Raw genomic sequence first — 20,835 nt, forward strand, 5'->3', positions numbered from 1 at the left:
GATCCATTAGTTTCTGCAGTCTTGTTTCCAGATTGAGAGGCTTAAGAAGGTTATTTTCTTCTCCCTTTTTAATGGAACTTGCCTGAAATGCATTACTATAAGTATGTTTCTTGGAGAAATGAGTCTACAGTTAGGTATGTTTCAGACCTCCACTTGGCAACCAAAGCGTCCAAGAAAGGCTGCATCTTTCCAAGCCCGTACAGCAAAATTATTCACATCTCGTTTGGTTAAATGAGGGCACGTCTTGCACTGGCTGGTGCTGAAGCTTCTTGGAGCTTGCAAAAAGCTCTCAAACTATAGCTCCAATTGTCTGGTTGCCTGAGCACTGGCTCCCGACACAGACTAATAAAGCTCCTTCTGCAGCCGCAGATGTGTCGGCTATTTTCTCGCCCACCCCCACTCTGTCTTGCAAAAGATATTTGTCTCTTTTCATACGAGCCAGCAGAACCTTTTTTTTTAAAAAAAAAAAAAAGGCCCAAAAGTTCCTACTTTCATAAGAAAGAAAAGGAACCAGAACAGCCTCTGGGGTATTCAAGGAAGCAGAATTTCACCGCAGATGTTCACACAAGCGCATGCCTTCAAACTGAACCTCAGTCTTCAAGAAAAGCATTTAAGTGATGATCCATTTGCATGCTATTGGGCTCTGGCCTGGACCTGGATCAAACTTGGGAGTGCATAGTTGTCAACCCCTGGTCTCTGACATCATCTGCTGGAACAGCTGGCTGGAATATGATGCCCCGCAAAGAGAAGGGCCTGTCTTAGAGACCGAGGTGTGGCTAGAAGCCAGATTTCAAGTGTTTTAACCAGGTCAGGCCAAACTGGAAACTTCCTCTGCTAATGGGTCTTGCTCCTATACCTCCCTCGGGTCTTCTCAAGTAATTCAGTAGACTGGTCCCTCTTGGGTTGAGAGTTGATTATTTCTCATTGGCTTGTTTCTTTCTCAGCCTTCCTCCAAGGAGTTCAAGGGAAAAGGCACTGTTTCTCCTCCTTCCCCTTGCATTTTGGTCACCATACTATAAGAAAAGAGGTTGAGACTCTAGAAAAAGTGCAGAGAAGAGCAACCAGGATAATGAGGGGACTGGAGGCCAAAACATATGCTGAACAGTTGCAGGAAATGGGTATATCCAGTCAAATTAAAGAGAAGGACTGGGGGTGACTTGATAATCTTCCAATATTTGAGGGACTATCACGAAGCAGAGAGGGTCAACCTATTCTGCAAAGCCCCTGAGGTCACCACACTATAAAAAAGATGTGGAGGCTCTAGAAAGAGTGCAGAGAAGAGCAACCAAGATGATGAGGGGATTGGAGGCTAAAACATACAATGAACGGTTGTAGGAACTGGGCATGGCTAGTCTAGTGAAGAGAAGGACTAGGGGAGAGATGATAGCAGTCTTCCAATATTTGAGGGGCTGCCACAGAGAGGAGATGGTCAAGCTGTTTTCCAAGGCACCCCAAAGACCAGACAAGGAGCAATGGATGGAAACAGAACAAGGAGAGAGATTCAACCTGGAAATAAGGAGGAATTTTCTGTGAGAACAATCAACCCAAGGAACAGAAGTTGCCTTCGGAAGTTGTGGGAGCTTCATCACTGGAAGCTTTCAAGAAGAGACTGGACTGCTATCTGTCAGAAATGGTGCAGGGTCTCCCGCTTGGGAGGAGGGTTGGACTAGATCAGTGGTCGCCAACCAGTGGGCCGGGAACCACTGGTGGTCCGCGAGAAAATTTTGGTGGTCTGCAGAGAAATGTCCCCCCCAAAGCACTCCCTCCAAAGCAATTCATCCAGGCTGCACAGGAACATAAGGCTGTGCTACCCACATGGCCCGTCCATCTGCTGGCCCCCCACCCTTCAGCTGAACGCAAACCTTACCTTGAGTAGAGCCATGTGAGCTGGAACTGGAAGGTAAGACCAATGATGGGGGAGGGAAATCTGCCCTGAAGTGGCTTGCTGACGTTGGTGGGAAAGTTGGTCCCATATTCCAGAGCTTCAGGAGTCACAGGACTGGCCCTTTGGTCATCCCGGAGCAGCTGCTCCTCCATCTGGGTGCACTGGCCTGCCATGGACTGGAGGAGCTGCTCTGGGATGACCAAAAGGCCACTCCTGTGACTATTGCAGCTCTGGAATACGGGACCAACTTTCCCACCAACGTCAGCAAGCCACGACCAGTCAAAATTCATATTAGTGGTCCGCAGGATTTAAAATTATGAGTTTGGTGGTCCCTGACGTCCGAAAGGTTGGTGACCCCTGGACTAGATGACCTACAAGGTCCTTTCCAACTCTGTTAATCTGTAATTTTATCTTTGTGACAACAAGGTGAAGTTAATTGTGGTAAAAGAGAACGAGTAGACTAAGTCTTCCCATGATGGCTAAGTAAAGTTTTGATCTTTTCACCATTCAGGTCAGCTAAATGTCAATCATCCGGGTCATGGTTATCCCAAAGGTGCTTTTTACAAAAGACAACTGGACTTTTTTGAGGGGGGGGTTTGAAAATGTTTTGCTTCTCATCCAATAAACTTCTTCAATTCTGAGGAACTGAACTGAATTTTATTTTTTTTGGTATGAGAAGCAAAATGTTTCCAAAGGGTGGGGGGAACCCAAAAGTATGGTTTCCTTTTGGGAAAAAAGCACCTTTGGGACAAAGCTGTTTCCCTCCAGCTGAGTTGGATTCAGGGCCTTATTACAACTTGTAGAGGCCTGTTCTATCGCCAAGACAAAGCAGACTTGGATACCGGAGTTGAAATCAGCTCTTTATTAGCAACCAGTAACTTCAACTGAAGTCGAGCCGCAGCAGCCCTTTTTATAGTGGCTGCTCGCGGCTCGCAACCAATGGCATGTGTTTAAACTTCCCGCCGCTTATGCAGCCAATCAGAACTTGTTGTTCTTAACCAATCGTTACGCTGTATTAACTAACCAATAGGAATGTAGTATTAGAAGTCTGTATTTGAATACACTGCACCCCTCCCCTCTTGGTTCTCTCCAACGTTACGTGACATAATCGCACAGGTAGGCGGGGCTCTTGTGAGTCCTAGTTGACCTGCGCACTTCAGTCCCTGTGTTGGTCTCCACCGGTTCGGACAGGCCTGCTGTCCTTCCCGTTCTTCTCCTAGGAACCTCCTGGAAGGGTGCCTCAGCCATGCCGCTCCCACCGTTGGGTTGATTGGGCTCTCGCCGCGCCTTGTTGGGTTGATTGGATGGTTGGCGTGGTCTCCCTGCATTGTGTGTGGGCAGGTAGAGTCGGCTTGGCTGCTTCTTTCCTGGGGTTCCTTCAGTTCTCTTTTCTCGAAGTCTTCTAATCGTGATTTTTATTTTTTTCTGGGTTCTCGGTTTCTGGTTGGTGGTTTGTAACCGGATGATTTTCATTTTCTTTATTATTTAAGGGTTTCCTCCCCTCTGGATTTTTTATTATTATCTGGGGGTGCTTGGGAAAATGTTTGTTCCATGTTTCGGGGAACTTTGGTGTTTCGTTCGACGTGTCGTGACCGTAATTGATCGATGTGTCGTTTCCATGATCTGCCGTCAGCTGTTTCTAGCCGGTATGAACGAGGGCCAGTGATTTGTGTGATTGTTGCCGGTAACCACAATGGTTCTCCGGTAAGATTTTTTGCATATACTAAGTCGCCTGGTAAGAAAGAGCGGTACTTACTGGAAGAGTCTGGTGGCTTTTCGGGGTTGTAAGTGGGGTGCAGTCTATCCAAGTAGGAACACAACTTTCTTCCCATCAACAGTTCAGCCGGGCTCTCGTTTGTTGCCATGCATGGTGTTATATGTTGGATGGTGAACATGGTGTTGACTTTTTCTTGCATGTCATTTCCGTCAAGCTTTTCTAATGCTTCTTTCATGTAACGAACCATGCGTTCTGCTCTTTTGTTCGCCGCCGGATGAGCTGGTGCTGTCAAAGCGTGTCTTATTCCATGTTCTGCTAGGAATTGTTCAAAAGCCAAGGCTGTAAACTGTGGCCCATTGTCCAATACTACTACTACTGGTAGACCGTTGGTGGCGAAAAGTTTTTTAAGTTGTTTGGTGACGGCTTCTGTTGTTGTTGAATTCATGATGACGACTTCCAACCAGTTGGAATAGGCATCCACAATGATTAGGTAAGTATACCCTTTTGTGGGGCCGGCGAAGTCCATATGGATTCTTGACCAGGGGCCTCTGGGTGTCTCCCAGTCAAGAACCGGTGCTGAAGGGGGCGGGGTCTGGATGATTGGCATTTGTTACATGTTTTAACCCAGGTTTCAATGTCTTTATCTATTCCTGGCCACCAAATGTAGCTTCTGGCCAGGGACTTCATCTTTACCATGCCCGGGTGTCCTTCGTGTAACATGTTTAGTACGTCTTCTTGTAATTTTTGTGGAACAACCACCCGGTCTCCCCACAAAATGCACCCTTTTTCAATTGATAATTTAGTTTTTCAGTTTTTAAAAGGTTTAAAAGTCTCAGTTTTTATGTTTTCCGGCCAACCCCGTGCCACCCAGTTCAGTATTCAGGCCATCAGTGCATCTTTAGCCGTTTCCCTTGCGATGTCCGATGCGGTGATGGGCCAATTTGGAATCATTTCAATTTGTAGGGTCTGCGTGGTGGAAGCTGGGTCGTCATCGTGATCTGGTAGTGGTGAGCGGCTTAATGCGTCTGCATGGGGTATGGCTTTCTCTGGGCAATAAATGAGTTTGTAATTGTAGGCTGCAAGAAATTCTGACCATCTTGTCATTCTTGGGGACAGGATATTGGGGGTGGCCCTGTCTCCGGCTAGGATGCCCAATAGCGGTTTGTGGTCGGTAATTAAAGAAAATGTCCTACCGTATAGGTATTCGTGGAAACGTTTCACCCCCGAGATGGCTGCCAAGGCTTCCCTGTCCAATTGGCTGTAGTTCCTTTCGGTCTTGGACAGCGTCTTGGAATAAAAGGCGATCGGTGCTTCTCTGCTGTCTGGTAGTGTGTGGCTAAGTATTGCGCCTATGCCGAAGGGCGAAGAGTCGCAGGTGACAGTTAGAGGTAGTGTGTCACTGTATTGGATCAATACAGATTTTGATGTGATTAAGTCTTTAATTTTTTGGAATGCTGTTTCCTCTTGGTGGCCCCATTTCCAAATGGTTTTTTTATCGAGGAGTCTATGCAGTGGTTCCGCTACTGTTGCCTTCTGTGGCAGAAAGACATGATAAAAATTAATGAGTCCCAAAAATGCTTGTAAATCCGTTTTGTTTTTGGGTCTGGGAGCTTCCTTTATTGCTCGTATTTTTTTTTTTTTTTTTTTTGTGGGGTGGATTCCTGCTTCATCAATAAGGTATCCCAGGAACTCGACCTGGTTTGTGGCAAGTTGGCATTTTTCTTTTTTAACTTTGAGTCCTGCTTCTCTAAATTTTGCCAAAACTGCCCTTAATCAGTCTTTTAGTTGTTTTTTGTTTTCGGCTGATATTAGTATATCATCAAAGTAGGGAACCACCCCTTTTAATCCTTGGAGGAGGTGTTCCATTAGGCTCTGGAAAACGCCAGGGGCCACGCTGACACCAAATTGTAATCTATTGCATTTAAAGGCTCCTCTATGCAACCGATGGTTTGCGCCTCTGCTGTCTCAGGATCAACGGGTAATTGTTGATATGCCTGTGCGAGGTTGAGCTTCGCAAAAATCCTTCCTCTCCCCAATGAATGCAACAGGTGTTGGACTACCGGAACGGGATATGTGCTCTGTTGCAATGCATGGTTCAGGGTGGCCTTATAGTCACCACAGATGTGCATGGACCCATCAGGTTTTATAGGAGTCACAATTGGGGTTTCCCATCTGGCATGGTCGGTTAGCTCTAGCACCCCCTGAGCGATGAGCTTTGTTTAGTTGCTCGTCAATTTTTAGTCTTAGTGCAAATGGTACCCGTCTGGCTTTAAGCCTGATGGGGGCTACGTTCGGGTTTAAGCTAAATGATATAGGGGTCCCACGGTACTTGCCTAAAGTCCTGTCGAATACGTCAATTACTGATGGAATTCCTCCATCAGATCTTTCTCCCAGTCCGTCATGGTGACGCTGTTGATCCCTGTCACCTCGATTCCGAGCGGTTCGAACCATTCTAACCTGAGCAGGCTGGGGCGATCTCTGTCAACAATGGTTAATGGAAGAATCTCGGTGTGTTTTTTAAATCTTACTTTGATATGTCCCAGTCCCACTACTGGTATCTTGTTATCCTGGTAGTCCTTGATGATCAGGCTTTGCTCTTCGAGTTCTCTACATTTTATGTCTGTTATCAAACTTTTTATTGTGTTCCATGATACCATTGATAAATACGAACCGGAGTCTACTTCCATCTCACATGGCTCGCCTTCTATCAGGACATTGATTCGAACCTTCTTAGTGTTTGTTGTTCTGGCCGTCCAAATAGTGATTGTCTGATGCATTTCTTCCTTTTCATTGAGCCGTTGATTTCTATGATCTCGGCTCCAGCGACTTCCGGTTGGCCTTTCTTTGTTTCTGGGGAGGGGGGATACTGCCATGTCTCTTTGGACTATAGCTCTTTTTGTTTCGGCAGACCCTCGCAATGTGCCCCCGTTTTTCACAATGCCTGGCATGTGGCATCCAAGAATCGACATTCAGACCTCGGGTGGTTTCCGCCGCAACCCGCACACTGAAATTCAGGTTTTCTCCCTCGTCTCTCTCTCCGGTTCCTTTCTGAATGGAGTCTGTTTACCTCCTCGTCTTCGGAATCGGTTGATGATTCGATATCCTCATGGTGAGAGGTTGTGGCAGTGTGCTTTTGGGCTCCCTCTGTTTTCTTCTCTTTATTCAAGCTCGGACTGTTCGTTGTATTCATCTGCTTCATTTTTGCTGCAGACTTCTTTGCGGCTTCAGCGGCCGTTGCTTCAGCAATGGCTTCGTTTGCGGTGATGTTGGGTCGGTTTAGCAGTTTGCTCTGTAGGGTTGCGTCTCTTAGTCCAAGGACTATGCGATCCCTCATGGCTTCATCCATGTTGAGTAACTCGCATGCCCCCCCAATGTCTCTTAATGCTGCTACGAAGTCTCCAATACTCTCACCTTCTAGTTGGTTGCGCTTGTAGAATTCGTGTCTTCTAATGAGATTGGATATGACCGGCGCGTAATTGTTTCTCAGCATCCGATTTAGGTCTGGCCAGGCCATCTGTTTAACATCATTTGGTCTTGCTAATGCCTTGGCCATTTTGAAGATAGTCGGGCCGCAATGCGTTAGGAATACGGCTCTCTTTCTCTGGTCAGTGATTCCTTGCAGTTCGTTGCTTTCTAAAAACATCAGGAATCTGTCAATGTATGACTTCCAGTCTTCTTCGGCTGGGTTGAACGGTGCGGGTGGCGAATTGTTGCCGGCCATCTCGTTGGTCCTTCGGCTATCGTTGCCACGTGCTTACAGTCTTTGTCCCTTCGATCCCATCCTCGTCGCCAGTGATCTATCACCAAGACAAAGCAGACTCGGATACCGGAGTTGAAATCAGCTCTTTATTAGCAACCAGTAACTTCAACTGAAGTCAAGCCGCGGCAGCCCTTTTTATAGCGGTTGCTCGCGGCTTGCAACCAATGGCATGTGTTTAAACTTCCCGCCGCTTATGCGGCCAATCGGAACTTGTTGTTCTTAACCAATCGTTACGCTGTATTAACTAACCAATAGGAATGTAGTATTAGAAGTCTGTATTTGAATACACTACAAGGCCAAAGATGGGGGAGACCTACCAGGGCTTGCTGAATCCTTGCATCAGTGTAACTATATATATTTTTTCCTACCAGTTTTTAAAATCATGAGTCAGGAAAGCAGTTTTCACCTCTTGGATAAAAGCAATAGGCTGAATATCTGTCAAAGGGTTACTTTGCTCTGCCATGCCTCCCACATAAAATGGATTATTGGTAGCCACCCTCCTGAAAATGGTCAGAACTAAGTCAATCACGCAAATGGAATTCTGGTCCTGCAGGGGACATGGTGCTTTAGAACTTATCTTTCTCTCCTGACATATTCACAGGAATTGTCCTCAAATTAAACGCAATAGAAGGACATTAAATAAATGTGTGGGAAATGATCTTACTAGCTTGATTGAAATTAATGCTTCATTAAATCACATTTTATTTTTGTCCATGGCTCCATCAGCTTCTTCGGTCTGACCTCATCCTCTCTTTGAAGTGCATCCTCAAAACATCACTCAAAGGCTAAGAGAGTGTCGCTGTCCATTCTACTCCCGAAGTTTTGCAATTCAAGATCATTCCATCAAAGCCAGCACTTGATTTCTTTCTTATTCAGAGAGGGGAAAGCAGTTACAGATGACTTAGATTAGTTGGAAAAGTTCCATACTACATATTAGATCATGCTGCATTTCTGTATTCATTTCAGTTTGTTGAGTGGCTTCTAAATTCTTAATGGCTGTATTAATTGCACCCGTGCCACTTAGCAGGATAGAAAGACTCTGTCCCCTGCCTAAGGTAAAAGTAAAAGTTCCCCTCGCACATACGTGATAATCGTTTCCAGTTCTAGGGGATGGTGCTCATCTCCGTTACAAAGCCAAAGAGCCAGCGCTGTCCAAAGACGTCTCCGTGGTCATGTGGGCGGCATGATTAAATGCTGAAGGTGCAAGGAACACTGTTACCTTCCCACCAAAGTGGTCCCTATTTTTCTGCTTGCATTTTTACATGCTTTCGAACTGCTAGGTTGGCAGAAGCTGGGACAAGTAATGGGAGCTCACTCCATTGCGCGGTGCTAGGGATTGGAACCGCCAAACTGCTGACCTGCCCCCTGCCTGCTCATCCTTAATTCCAATCTGGTCTAAAGTCAGAAACGTACCTTCAGGCATTCTGAGCTCAGCCCCCAACAAAGCAGAGGTGGTAATTCAGTAGGTTCTGACCAGTTCTGGAAAATCGGTAGTGGAGAACCAGCAAATACCACCTCTGACCGGCCCCGGCCCCATCTATTCTTTGCCTCCCAAATCCCAGCTGATCGGCTGGGTCTTCTTTGGTTGCCCTGGACAAGAGATCAGAGCTGGAAAGCAGGTTAGTGGGGTGGGGAGGGAATGGAGCTTTTGCAGTATCCTTCCCCTGCCACACCCACCAAGTCATTCCCACCAAGTCACACCATGCCCACCAAGCCACGCCCACAGAACCAGTAGTAAAAAAAATTGAATCTATCACTGCAACAAAGGTGTTTATCTAAAAAAAAAAAAGCATGACTGCTAAAACATTGATTCCTTTAATTTAGGTGCTTTAAGCTCAATCACCTACAAGCTTCTACTCCATTAGTAGCAATGTTTTATTTGCATAATTTATTTACATAAAGGTAAACATGGCCCATTAAAGGTATCTGAATTCATGAGTTGCTCAAAAGTCTTCTGGTTGGAAGAAGAAATTCATGGTCACAAGTTCTCCTTCTCATATTCCTCATATGTTTATTTAATTTCCTTCTGTTGTATTTAATTTGGGGATAATTCCTATGAATAAGTTGGAACTATTCTAAGATAAGTTCTAACCACCATGTCCCCTGCAGGACAGGGGTGGGATTCAAATTTCTTAACAACTGGTTCTGTGGGCATGGCCTAATTTGTGGGTGTGGCTTGGTGATCACGTGAATGGCTGGATGGGGCTTGTATGTAAATATTGAAAAAAATTATGTAAATATTGAATTTTTTATTAAAAAAAAGAGCAACTTTTACCCAAATCAGGCATAGCAGGCAGGCAGATTGAGTTGCTCACAGAATCACAAATTGACCCAGAGATCTACCTTTCTGCAATCTATTGCCTGAGTCTGTCATATAAAATTTGCTTGCAAGCAAACTCACAAAATTAACTCACAACACACCATGTATGTAAATAATGAATTTTTTATTTTTAAAAAGAGCAACTTTTACCCAAAATCAGGCAAAGCAGGCAGGCAGATTGAGTTGCTCACAGAATCACAGATTCACTCAGAGATCTACCATTCTGCAATCTATTGCCTGAGTCTGCAATGAAAAATAGAATCTTCAGTCAGGGGTGGGATTCCACCAGTTCGCACCTATTTGCCAGAACCGGTTGTTAACATTCTAAGCAGTTTGGAGAACTGGTGGTTAGAAGAAATTACTGGCCTAATCCTGTAAGGAAGGCAGGAAGGAAACATTCTGGTGTTGCTTACAGAAACTGCCTCTCCGTTAACCCTTATTACATTCTTGGCAGGACTAGACTTCCTGTCTCAGGAATGTCTCTGGAGTTTTTTCCCCCTCCTTTGCTGGTACTTTGCTTGTATGGAGTGACCATTCAAAGTTACAATGGCACTGAAAAAAGTAACTTATGACCATTTTTCACACTTACGACTGTTGCAGCATCCCCACAGTCATGAGAAGCCAGGCAAAGAGATGCGTGTCTCGATGTGAGTGATATTGAATTGGCCACACCCAGCCAATAACACCACCAAGCCACGCCCACCACCTAAGCCATGCCCACAGAACCTGTTGTTAAAAATTTTGAATCCCACCCCTGGCTTCAGTCCTAAGGAAGGTTCAGCTCTGCTTTTAGATTAGCTAGAAAGCAAGAAATCCAATGATTTCCTGCTTTCTAGCTAATCTAAATCTCCCGGCACAGCAGAACAGCTGATGGTCAGGGGAAAAATAGCAACTTACCAAAGGCAGACAAGTTGGATGGCATGCATACCAGGAAAGAAGTGAGTGGCCAGGGAGAGGAGGGGCAGGGCCAGCCAGTGGCACGATTTGCCAGTTCTCCAAACTGCACAGAATCATAACAACCGGTTCTATAGACCGACCAGGTAGAATCCCACCCCTGCTGCAGGACCAGAATTTCATTTGAGTTCTTGATTTAGCTCTGACCATTTGATTGTTTATAGAATAGCATCCAGAGCAGCATATTTTATTTATTTATTTGATTTGCCAATTGTTTACAAGATAATAAGTATAAGTGTATACATAGTTGTGAATACATGAAATGGGTACATATAAGAAAAATAAAAGAAATAGGACAGGGACGGTAGGCACGTTGGTGCGCTTATGCACGCCCCCTACAGACCTCTTAGGAAAGGGGTGAGGTCAATAGTAGACAGTCTAAGGTTAAAGTTTTTGGGGTTTGGGGAAGAAACTACAGAGTCGGGTAGAGTATTCCAGACATTAAAAGAAGAAGAAGAAAAGACCATGAAACAACCTTACACAGCTCATTAAATCCTAAATCCTCAAAATGTCTCTGAGGTGAAGAAAATAACAGCCTCATACAAAAATAGCCTTTCCTAAACTGGTACTCTCTGGTTGTGTGGTTAACTTCAGTTGCCAGACTTCTCTTATAGCTTAGTCTTAAACATATCAGCTAGGAAAAACTGGAATTTGCACATTTGGAGCACACCAAGTTTGGAAAACTGATCTAGAAGTTGATTAATGACTCTTCTTTGCTAAAGGTCAATTAGTGCCCCTCCCAACTGATGGGATGTGGAACGAGAACAAGGTTGGGGAGTTATTAATGTCAAAATATGCTATTTTAGCATTCCCAGCTGCATAATCAAAGAATCTGGCTTGTGTTTCTGGGATAACATGCTGCTGTTTGGTTTTTAGGAGTGTTACCAGGACTATTTCAAGTTATAGTACAATTAGTTTTTAAAGAAATATATAAAAAAAACATATCCAAGCAATTGAACTTCCATAGACTCCTCCCATTGAAATAAAACTTGGGGTCATTGCCTTAGTCTAGTGGTTCCCAAAGTGGGCGATACTGCCCCCTGGGGGAAGGTGGGATGCCTTAGGGGGGGTGCTAAGAGGGAAGGTGGCCGGCAGGGGGATGCTAAGATGTGGCAGGGGGGCGTTCGAGGTGCCAGCCCTGCAGGTTCACTCATTGACTGTAGCACCGCTCTGGAGCCGGTGCCTCCAATGCGGAAGCGGTGGCACGTTACGTGTGGCCTTGTTCGACGCACTGCCCCCTGCTGCCTCTTAGCACCCCTCTGCTGCACCCCTTGGGGATGCTAAGAGGCAGCAGGGAGGCGTTCAAGGCGCCGGCCCTGCAGGTTCACCCATTGACTGTAGTAACGCTCCGGCGCTGGCGCCTCCAATGCGGAAGCAGTGGCACGTTATGTGCCGCCGCAGCCGCGTTCGAAGGGCTGCCCCCCTGCCACCTCTTAGCGTCCCCAAGGGTGGCAGCAGAGGGGTGCTAAGAGGTAGAAGGGGGGCATTCGAGGCACCGGCCGGCCCTGCAGTTTCACCCATTGAGGCTCCGGAGCGGTTCTACATGCCATAGGTTCACCATCACAGGTCTAGTGCAGTGGTGGGATTCAATCTTTTTTACTACCAGTTCTGTGGGTGTGACGTGGCTTGGTGGGAGTGGCAGGGGAAGGTTACTGCAAAATCCCCATTCCCTCCCCACCCCACTAACCTGCTTTCCAGCTCCGTTCTCCTGTGCAGGGCAACCAAAGGAGACCCAGATGATCAGCTAGGACTCAATGGGAGGCAGAGAATAGATGGGGTTGGTGGGGCCAGTCAGAGGTGGGATTTGCTGGTTCTCTGAACTATTCAAAATTTCCGCTACTGGTTCTCTAGAACTGGTTGGAACCTGCTGAACACCACCTCTGGTCTAGTGGTTAGGGCTGGGCTAGAAAACAGGAGACCTTGAGTTCAAGTCCCACCTTAGGCATAAAAGTCAGTCACTCTCTTGGCCCAACCTGTCCCACAGGGTGGCTGTTGTGGGTAAAATAGGAGGAGGAGGGTGTGTTGGATATGTTGACTTCCTTGAGTTATTTGTAAAAAAAAATAAAATTAACAAAGGCAAGATACAAACAAATAAATAAATATTGGTTCTTTCAACCAGGTACTGTTATTCCATGACCAGAACTATGGGATACATTATGAATATACCATCCCTGTGAATTATTCTACTGAAAATAGAAGTGAGCCAGAACATCAGCAGGAATCGCTGTACATATGGACGCACAGTGGATGGGAAGATTGCAATGTACAGTGTGGAGGAGGTAACGTCCATTGATTTATCCAGAGAGTTGCTTCTCCTACCTGCTAGCTGGAATTGTTAACGTGACTTCCATTATTTATAAACTACAGCCAAATGAGACCTAGTTGCTGGGAATAAAAATGTATACTAGTTTCATTCCGGGACTACAGTTTTTTTTTTAGACAATTGGCTTACTGTTCAGCATTTGGACCATGGTAGATCTCAAAGTATGATAGGATAGGATAGGATAGGATAGGATAGGATAGGATAGGATAGGATAGGATAGGATAGGATAGCTCTGAGGGCTGAAGAAGCTTCTTGGATGAGAAGCAAAATTTTACACCTTTTTTGCTATAAAAAAGAGGTTGAGACTCTAGAAAGTGTGCAGAGAAGAGCAACCAGGATGATTAAGGGACTGGAGACTAAAACATATGAAGAACGGTTACAGGAACTCAGCATGGCTAGTCTAGTGAAGAGAAGGATCAGGGGAGACAGGATAGCAGTCTTCCAATATTTCTGAGGGACTGCTGCAGAGAGGAAGGGGTCAAGCTATTTTCTAAAGCATCTGTAGGCCAGACAAGGAACAATGGATGGAAACTGAACAAGGAGAGATTTAACCTGGAAATAAGGAGAAACTTTCTGACAGTGAGGACAATCAGCCAATGAAACAGAAGTTGCCTTCTGAAGTTGTGGGAGCTTCATCACTGGAGACTTTCAAGAAGAGATTGGACTCCCATCTGTCAGAAATGGTGTAGGGTCTCCTGTTTGAGAGGGGGTTTGGACTAGATGACCTACAAAGTTCCTTCCAACTCTGATTATCTGTTATTTGTTATCTGTCTTCAAAGAAAAACCAGGAAATCCAATTGCCTCTTGAAAAGGCACCTTTGGGATGCCCATAGCTAAGCCAATCCTGATGACCTCTTGTGAATCATAGATGGAGCCCCTGGATAAGCCAAGATGTAGCCATCATAGATGGATCCCCTGGATCCCCACTCAATCCTGAAGCTATCATCTCTGATGAAGACACCTAAGAAGCCTGGATTTTTTTAAAAAATTCTTTAATCCAGCAACCTGAGACTATTGTAACTGGAAATCTCAGCATTTGATCTGGAATGCAAACTCTTTTTTTCCCCCTACTGAGCTCTATATCTCTTGAATTGACTGACCTGGGAAGATTGATGATCAAACATTTTCCATCAGACAAAACTGGCCTGGAGAGGAATCAGAAATTCAAGGCAATGAGCTGGAGACAATCAAATCTTCCTTCCACCTAAGTAGAAAGCACAGGCTCCCCAAACTGCTCCATAACTATTACATTATGGGAGGAACAACATGAGACTTGCCTGCCAAGAAATATGTCATATGATCTGTTTTTGCTTCAGGTTCCTAAGTGAATACTTTGCAAAGTAGTAATTTTTGGAGGGGGAAAAAACACACAGTGGAAAGCCAAATGGGTTGCTGATTGCCCAGATACAGGCAGTTACGTAGATGACCCTACACCAAAGGTGCGAATTTTGACCTTTCTCACCAGCATTGGTCAATTCTGAATGGGATCCATGCCCAACATGGTGTCTGCCAGGACTCCGTGTTTAAGTGAAGTCTTATCTCTACCCCTCAGTGTGACTGTGGTGCTCCTCGACAAAATATCCATCACATTGTGTCCGAAAGTCCATCAAGAGTCCAGTTTGAACTTCTTCGGTGACAGACCAAAATCTGCGACCGTGCACAGTTTCGATCTGTGCTCACTGCTGGAGCGTCCCGAGTCGGCTGGTTTTGGGACTGCCACCCTGTAGAGGTGCTGAAGACGGGGGGGAGACTGCCAGCAGGGTCAAGGAGAGCCACATATCTCCTCCCCAGCTGGCCATTACTCCCTTTCCTGAAGGCAGTTGCAGCGGTGGTCAGAAATGGCTACCTTAAAGAAGAACTCAACCGGAAAATAATGTGCAAGAGGAAGATAAGAAGAGAAAGCTTTTGGCTGACTGGGTTGAACTGGAAAAACAACAATACAAGGTACCCTGGATTTTGAATTATAAAGAACAACATTGTTCCCGACTTCCGGTTTGAGCTTCTTTGGTGACAGACCGAAACCACATCTCTGCGCAGTTTCGATCCGTGCTCGCCGCTGGAGCGCCCCGAGCTGGCTGGTTTCGGGGCTAAGCCACCCCGTAGAGGTGGTGAAGAAGGGGGAGACTGACTGCAGGGTTGAGGAGAGCCGTATCTCTCCTCCCCAGCTGGTCATTACTCCCTTTCCCGAAGGCGGTTGTAGCGGTGGTCAGAAATGGCCACCACAAAGAAGAACTCGACCGGAAAAGAATGTGCAGGAGGAAGATAAGAAGAGAACGTTTTGGTTGATCAGGTCAAACAACAAGAGCAACAAATAAGGTACCCTGGAATTGAAACTATTAAAAAAACAAAACAATCACATTGTTCCCTAAGAAGATTTTTAAACTGCGAAGGAGAGAGAAAAGGGAAAAGATTTGGGTTTTTTTCTCCTTTTCCTATACTGACAGCTAAGAGACTTAAGCAAGAAATTGGAAAAAAATCCACTTTGACATTAATAGGCATTTAATGCTGAAAATAAAATGTCAAAGGGATAATAAAGATTTCTGGATTCTCAAAAACTTTTAAAAGAAGGAAAAAAACAAGTGGGATCTGGAAAAATGGAGGAGACCACCTGGAAGTGAAAGGAATTAACAGTGAAACTTTCACAAGATTTCTAAACGATACATTTTAACTGAAATTTTGTAACAAGATAAGAGAACCCCAGGAAGAGAAAGTGGAAAAAAGAAGCAAGAAGAAACAGCTTCGGATTATTTGGATTACTTGGTGATTTTTGGATTTTTGGCTATTGGGTCTAAAGGACTAAAATTAATCAGGTGGTTGTTTAAAAGTTTTTAAAATGGTATCACTCTTGGAAGAACTGAGAATGGAACTTAAAAAACAGAAAGAAGATGCACAAGAAGGAAGAGGTTCTTTTGGCTTCGTATTTCAATTTTTAGAAATGAAGATCCTGAACTAAGAAACAACAAGAAATGCCTGTAGACAAAGAAGAAGCCATCTTCAATGACCAAGTGTTTCTATGTGGGGAAAAGAAAGGAAAGGGGGGAAAGAGAGTGAAAAACTTAAGATCTGAAAAAACAACCCAAAAAGAGAATAATTTGAAAAGTAATTACAACATTAGGAAGAAACAGAAGAGAGGGTTACAGAAGAGAGAATCAGAATTAGAGAGAGAAGGGGTTAAAAAGGGAAGGGAGAAGAAGAGGGAAAGGAAAAGAAATTATAAAGGACAGAAACAGGACATAGAGAAACAGGGAAAATGTACAAGACACAGAGATAATGGGTGAAAACTTAATTGAAAGGGGGATTCTGCAAGGGTACATAAGATAGTATTGTTATATTAGAAATAGAAATGAACTTTGAAAATTTGAAACAAGTGTGATTAAAATGATAGATAAAATACTCATTGTAATGGAATGGAATGTTTAATAAATAAATGAAATAAAGAGAATGAGAGAATGAAATTAGGAAAGGAGGGGAACATTTTAATTATTATAAATGTGTTATAAAAATTTAAGTGAAGAGGAACATGAAAGAAACATGAAAAAATTATGGAAATATTATAAGTGTTCCTAGAAGTATGATATCCTATTGAAAAGAAATGTTAAAGATGTCAAAGATTATAACTAACATTAATTGTAAAGGCATAAATTGAAGTTTAAATAAGAGTTAAATGGATAAAAATTAAAAGATACAAAGGTGTCATACTCCAATTAGTAACTACAAGGAAAAAAATTGTTTAATGAGAAAAGAAAATATGAAATTGAAACAGGACAGACAAAAGTATAAATATGATGACTAGAAAGGTATTGAAACTTAGAAAAAGATATATATATAATTGAATTTAGAAAGAAATTAGATAATTAAAAGTAAGATTGAGAAAACTAAGGGAAGGGAAAAATTATTGAGAAAATGTTAAAATAGTAATAAGATATGGAACAGAACACAAAGATGAATATGAAATTGAATTTGTGTCTGTATGGAGAAGTGATAACCCGGGACCATGCTATTCTCAAAAAAAAATTTTTTTTTTTAACTTGTATTATGTTTTGTGAAAACCCAAATAAAATTTTTATTTTAAAAAAAGAGTTTACGCCGGCCCAATATCCGATTTTTTTTCAACATAGACCATCCTGTCCTTGAATGGCTGGGTGGACTGGAGATTAACTTTTGAACCACTATAAGTCCATGTATTTGCCATACGCTAAATAAAAATAAATAAATGGGGGGAACCACACTGGCAAATTGCTTATAGCCAAGTAGGATTCCGCTATTTTCTGCTGCACCAATATTTCTGAAATTTAAAAATCCACTGCCAAACAACAACAGATAAATATTTTAATAAATAGCTCTGCCTTGCCAGAATGACTCTTGCTTTCTTTCTTTCTTTCTTTCTTTCTTTCTTTCTTTCTTTCTTTCTTTCTTTCTTTCTTTCTTTCTTTCTTTCTTTCTTTCTTTCTTTCTTTCCTTCTTTCTTTCCTTCTTTCCTTCCTTTCTTTCCTTTTGCATTCAGGGGAAAGGAAAACCATTGTGTCGTGCACCCAGATTGTTAACAAAACTATGATGTTGGTGAACAACAGCGCTTGCCAGCGGGCAACTCGTCCTGAGCCACAAGTCAGAAGGTGTAATGCCCATCCTTGCCAGTCCAGGTAAGAAGCTCATTGCAAAAATCAGAAATACTTTCCCCTTGGAATAGGTGTGTGGTGTCAGCCAAAAAAGCCAATCCTAAATTGCATTAACAGAGGGATTCAATCAAGATCAAGTGAGGTACTAATACCACTCTATAAAGCCTTAATAAGACCACACCTAGAGTAGTACTGCATCCAGGTTTGGTCACCATGCTATAAAAAAGATCTTGAGACTCTAGAAAGAGTGCAGAGAAGAGCAACCAGGATGATGAGGGGACTGGAGGCTGAAACATACGATGAACGATTGCAGGAACTGGGCATGGCTAGTCTAGTGAAGAGAAGGACCAGGGGAGACAGGATAGCAGTGTTGCAATATCTGAATGCTTGCCACAGAGAGGAAGGGATCAAGGTATTTTCTAAAGGACCCGATGGCCAGACAAGGAATAATGGATGGAAACTGATCAAGGAGAGATTCAACCTAGAAATAAGGAGAAACTTTCTGACAGTGAGAACAATCAACCAATGGAACAGAAGTTGCCTTCGGAAGTTGTTGGAGCTTCATCACTGGAGGCTTTCAAGAAGAGATTGGACTGCCATTTGTCAGAAAGGGTGTAGGATCTCCTGCTTGAGCAAGGGGGAGGTGGACTAGATGGCCTACAAGGACCCTTCCAACTCCGTTAAGCTGTAATCTAGGTCAAGGACGGAGGTCACCTTTGTGCCCCAAAAGAAACACTTATATTTGGGGTCTTCATGAACATCATTAGGTCTGTGGGTACCTATCTAGAAAAAATGAAATGACCTGGGGCTGAAAGAGACCCTCCTAGTGAGGTAAGAAAGGTGTTGGGAGCTAATCACCAATCTTCCTTCTAGCAAAGGCATTTGGAGATCACCAATACAAGACATTGTAACCATTTTATGAATAGACAAGCCCTATGCCCCATGGTAATTATTCAAGAGCGACATGCTTTCAGTTCCATTATTATTATGGTTGAGTGTGCATTCATCCAGATGTTCCTACTGGATTTGCCATTTTTCTGCATCAAGGACCTGGGATAGCCAGATGTTGTTTTATGATGCTCAAGGTACCTTCACAGGATGTAAGCTACTCCAAGCAAAGCTGCCTTTTGCAATTGACTGCTGGTGATTTTGTCAATGCCGACCGTGTTCAAGTGATGCTCCAGATGTTTTGGAATTACAACCAAGGGGCCTCTTACACCTATTAAATATCAGTAGAGTTTGAAGCACTGAAGAATAAGAGCCATTGGATAGAGACTTCTAACTGCTTTTAATACTTTCTAGTAATAGAAGTTTTGATTCATCAGCTGGTCAAACAATAACCAAAGTTGAGATAATTATGTTAAACGGGCTCCATCTTGGGTTTTTTTCTTCGTCTACCCAGTGACACTTTTTGTCTGCTAAGATGTTCATTTGCTATTTGGTCAGAAACAGAGTGAAGGATATGATCTTCACACTGATTGCGTCCCTTCATCTACAGCAGGGATCCCCAACCTTTTCGACGCCGCGGCCCGGTTCCGACATCAGCTGGCGCCGCGCCCGGCGGCGTCAACTGGGCGCCGCCATCTTTTATGACGAAAAGGCGCTTCGGTGACGTCATCGAGCAGCAGCTGTTGCAAAAGAGAGCGCGCGAGCTTGTGAGCTTTTTCGGTAGAAATGGCTTTCTACCCGGAAAAGCTCACCGAAGCGCTGGCGCCGCCATCTTTTATGACGAAACAGCGCCGGTGAGCTTTCTACCCGGAAAAGCTCACCAGAAGCGCTTTTTTAAAAAGATGGCGGCGCCCAGCAACCAGCGGCCCGGTAAGGCTTGTTCCGCCGGTACCGTCCGCGGACCGGCGGTTGGGGACCCCTGATCTACAGGATAGACAATTAGAAGCTGTGCATAATGGAAGCCTTTTTTTTTCAACATCATAAAATAACTACTGGTCCACCCTTAGAAGCTAAGTGGACAAGTGCCCATAACCAAGGCAATCTTACTGACCTCTAAAATGTCTTTTGACGGAGCTTATGGTCACCTTAGAGGTCAGGCAACTAAGAGTGGCACTGTTTTTGATTCATGTGCTAGACGCACATAGCCAGACAATGGTTCAAATTGGCCACACCCTGCTCAGCATTTTCTCATTCCTTCCAGGTTGACCAAACATTCACACTTCAGACGTTGCCAAATGGAAACATTTTCTGAAGCGCATTCCTTTCATCTTTATAGAATTTAAATTTCCTTTTCTGTTTGCCCACCCAGATATTAGAAATGCATGCTTGGCATATTCGTTGACCGAGAACATCTTAAAGAGACATTCTCTTTCACCATGGATAGAGGCTTTTTTTAAATAAAGAGATATATCTTCTTTTCAGAAGTTCTGAGTTTGTTTTCCAAGTTCAAGTGGAATTATTATAGGATTCCTAAAGTAAGTTCTTCTGTTTTTCACTTCATGCTCTGCCTTTTTCTGTATGAGTTGTAGGAAAGGAGAACAGGGATTATAATTTCTAGCCTGCTGTCTGACATTGTGATAGAGTTACAGAGTAAATCTGGGATGTTAAACATGATAGTCACCAGAAAGAGAGATCGGGGTTTACCCTTAAGATCTGAAACGTTTGTGTCTGACCCTTTGATATTCAATTCTTCAAAAGTTGTTATGATTTCTTTGATTATCCAGCTCTACAATTGCAATACGGATAATCCTCATTTAGCAACCAAAATTAGGATTGGCCATTCAGACGTTAATCAAAGCAAACACAGACATGGTGCTTATGGTCTTATTTCAGTTTTCCTTTGCTTTACCAACCTACAAAGGTTATAAATGCATGGGTTGATTGCAAAGTTACTTTTTCATCATCATTGTAACTGCAAGCATTCATTAAACAAGGCGGGTGCTAAATGGGATTGCTTCTAGTTGTCCTTTCCTGCAGTGTAAAAGTTCAAGTAGGAGAAAAAAAGTCCATAAAAGATTATACAGAGTTAAATACTTCATGCAAGATGTTGTGCAGAAATTTGCAATTGTATATTTCACTCAGTGTGCTTAGTTTTTAAATGCTGTTATTATTAAAGACATAGTTTTTAAGTGTTGCCATCATCCCCAGATACAACCATTTAAAATTAAAGCTCCTCTAACAATGGAAGTCCTACCTGTTTTTAGAGGTGCTTGGCTTTTAAGATTTAGATTAAGATTCTTTGGAGCAGAATCCCTCTTTTTATTTTTGTTAGTTTTTTATGAATTAAACATGTAAAGGTAGCTCTTCAGCGA

General features: G+C 43.6%; 1 protein-coding gene across 1 annotated transcript in view; it reads left to right on the top strand.

Moving 5' to 3' along the window:
* The window catches only part of ADAMTS17 (ADAM metallopeptidase with thrombospondin type 1 motif 17), a 161,780-nt gene that overhangs the window by 124,296 nt on the left and 16,649 nt on the right, over positions 1-20,835 (top strand). The window contains exons 19-20 of the mRNA XM_087972857.1: positions 12,756-12,915; positions 17,464-17,599. Of these exons, the coding sequence (XP_087828983.1) occupies positions 12,756-12,915; positions 17,464-17,599 (296 nt within the window). The remainder of the gene's footprint in view (positions 1-12,755; positions 12,916-17,463; positions 17,600-20,835) is intronic.

The sequence above is a fragment of the Notechis scutatus genome, chromosome 11 (assembly GCF_049901735.1).
Source record: "Notechis scutatus isolate UNSWTSFEM ecotype Mainland chromosome 11, rNotScu1.2, whole genome shotgun sequence".
In the NCBI taxonomy this organism is placed as follows: Eukaryota; Metazoa; Chordata; class Lepidosauria; order Squamata; family Elapidae; genus Notechis; species Notechis scutatus.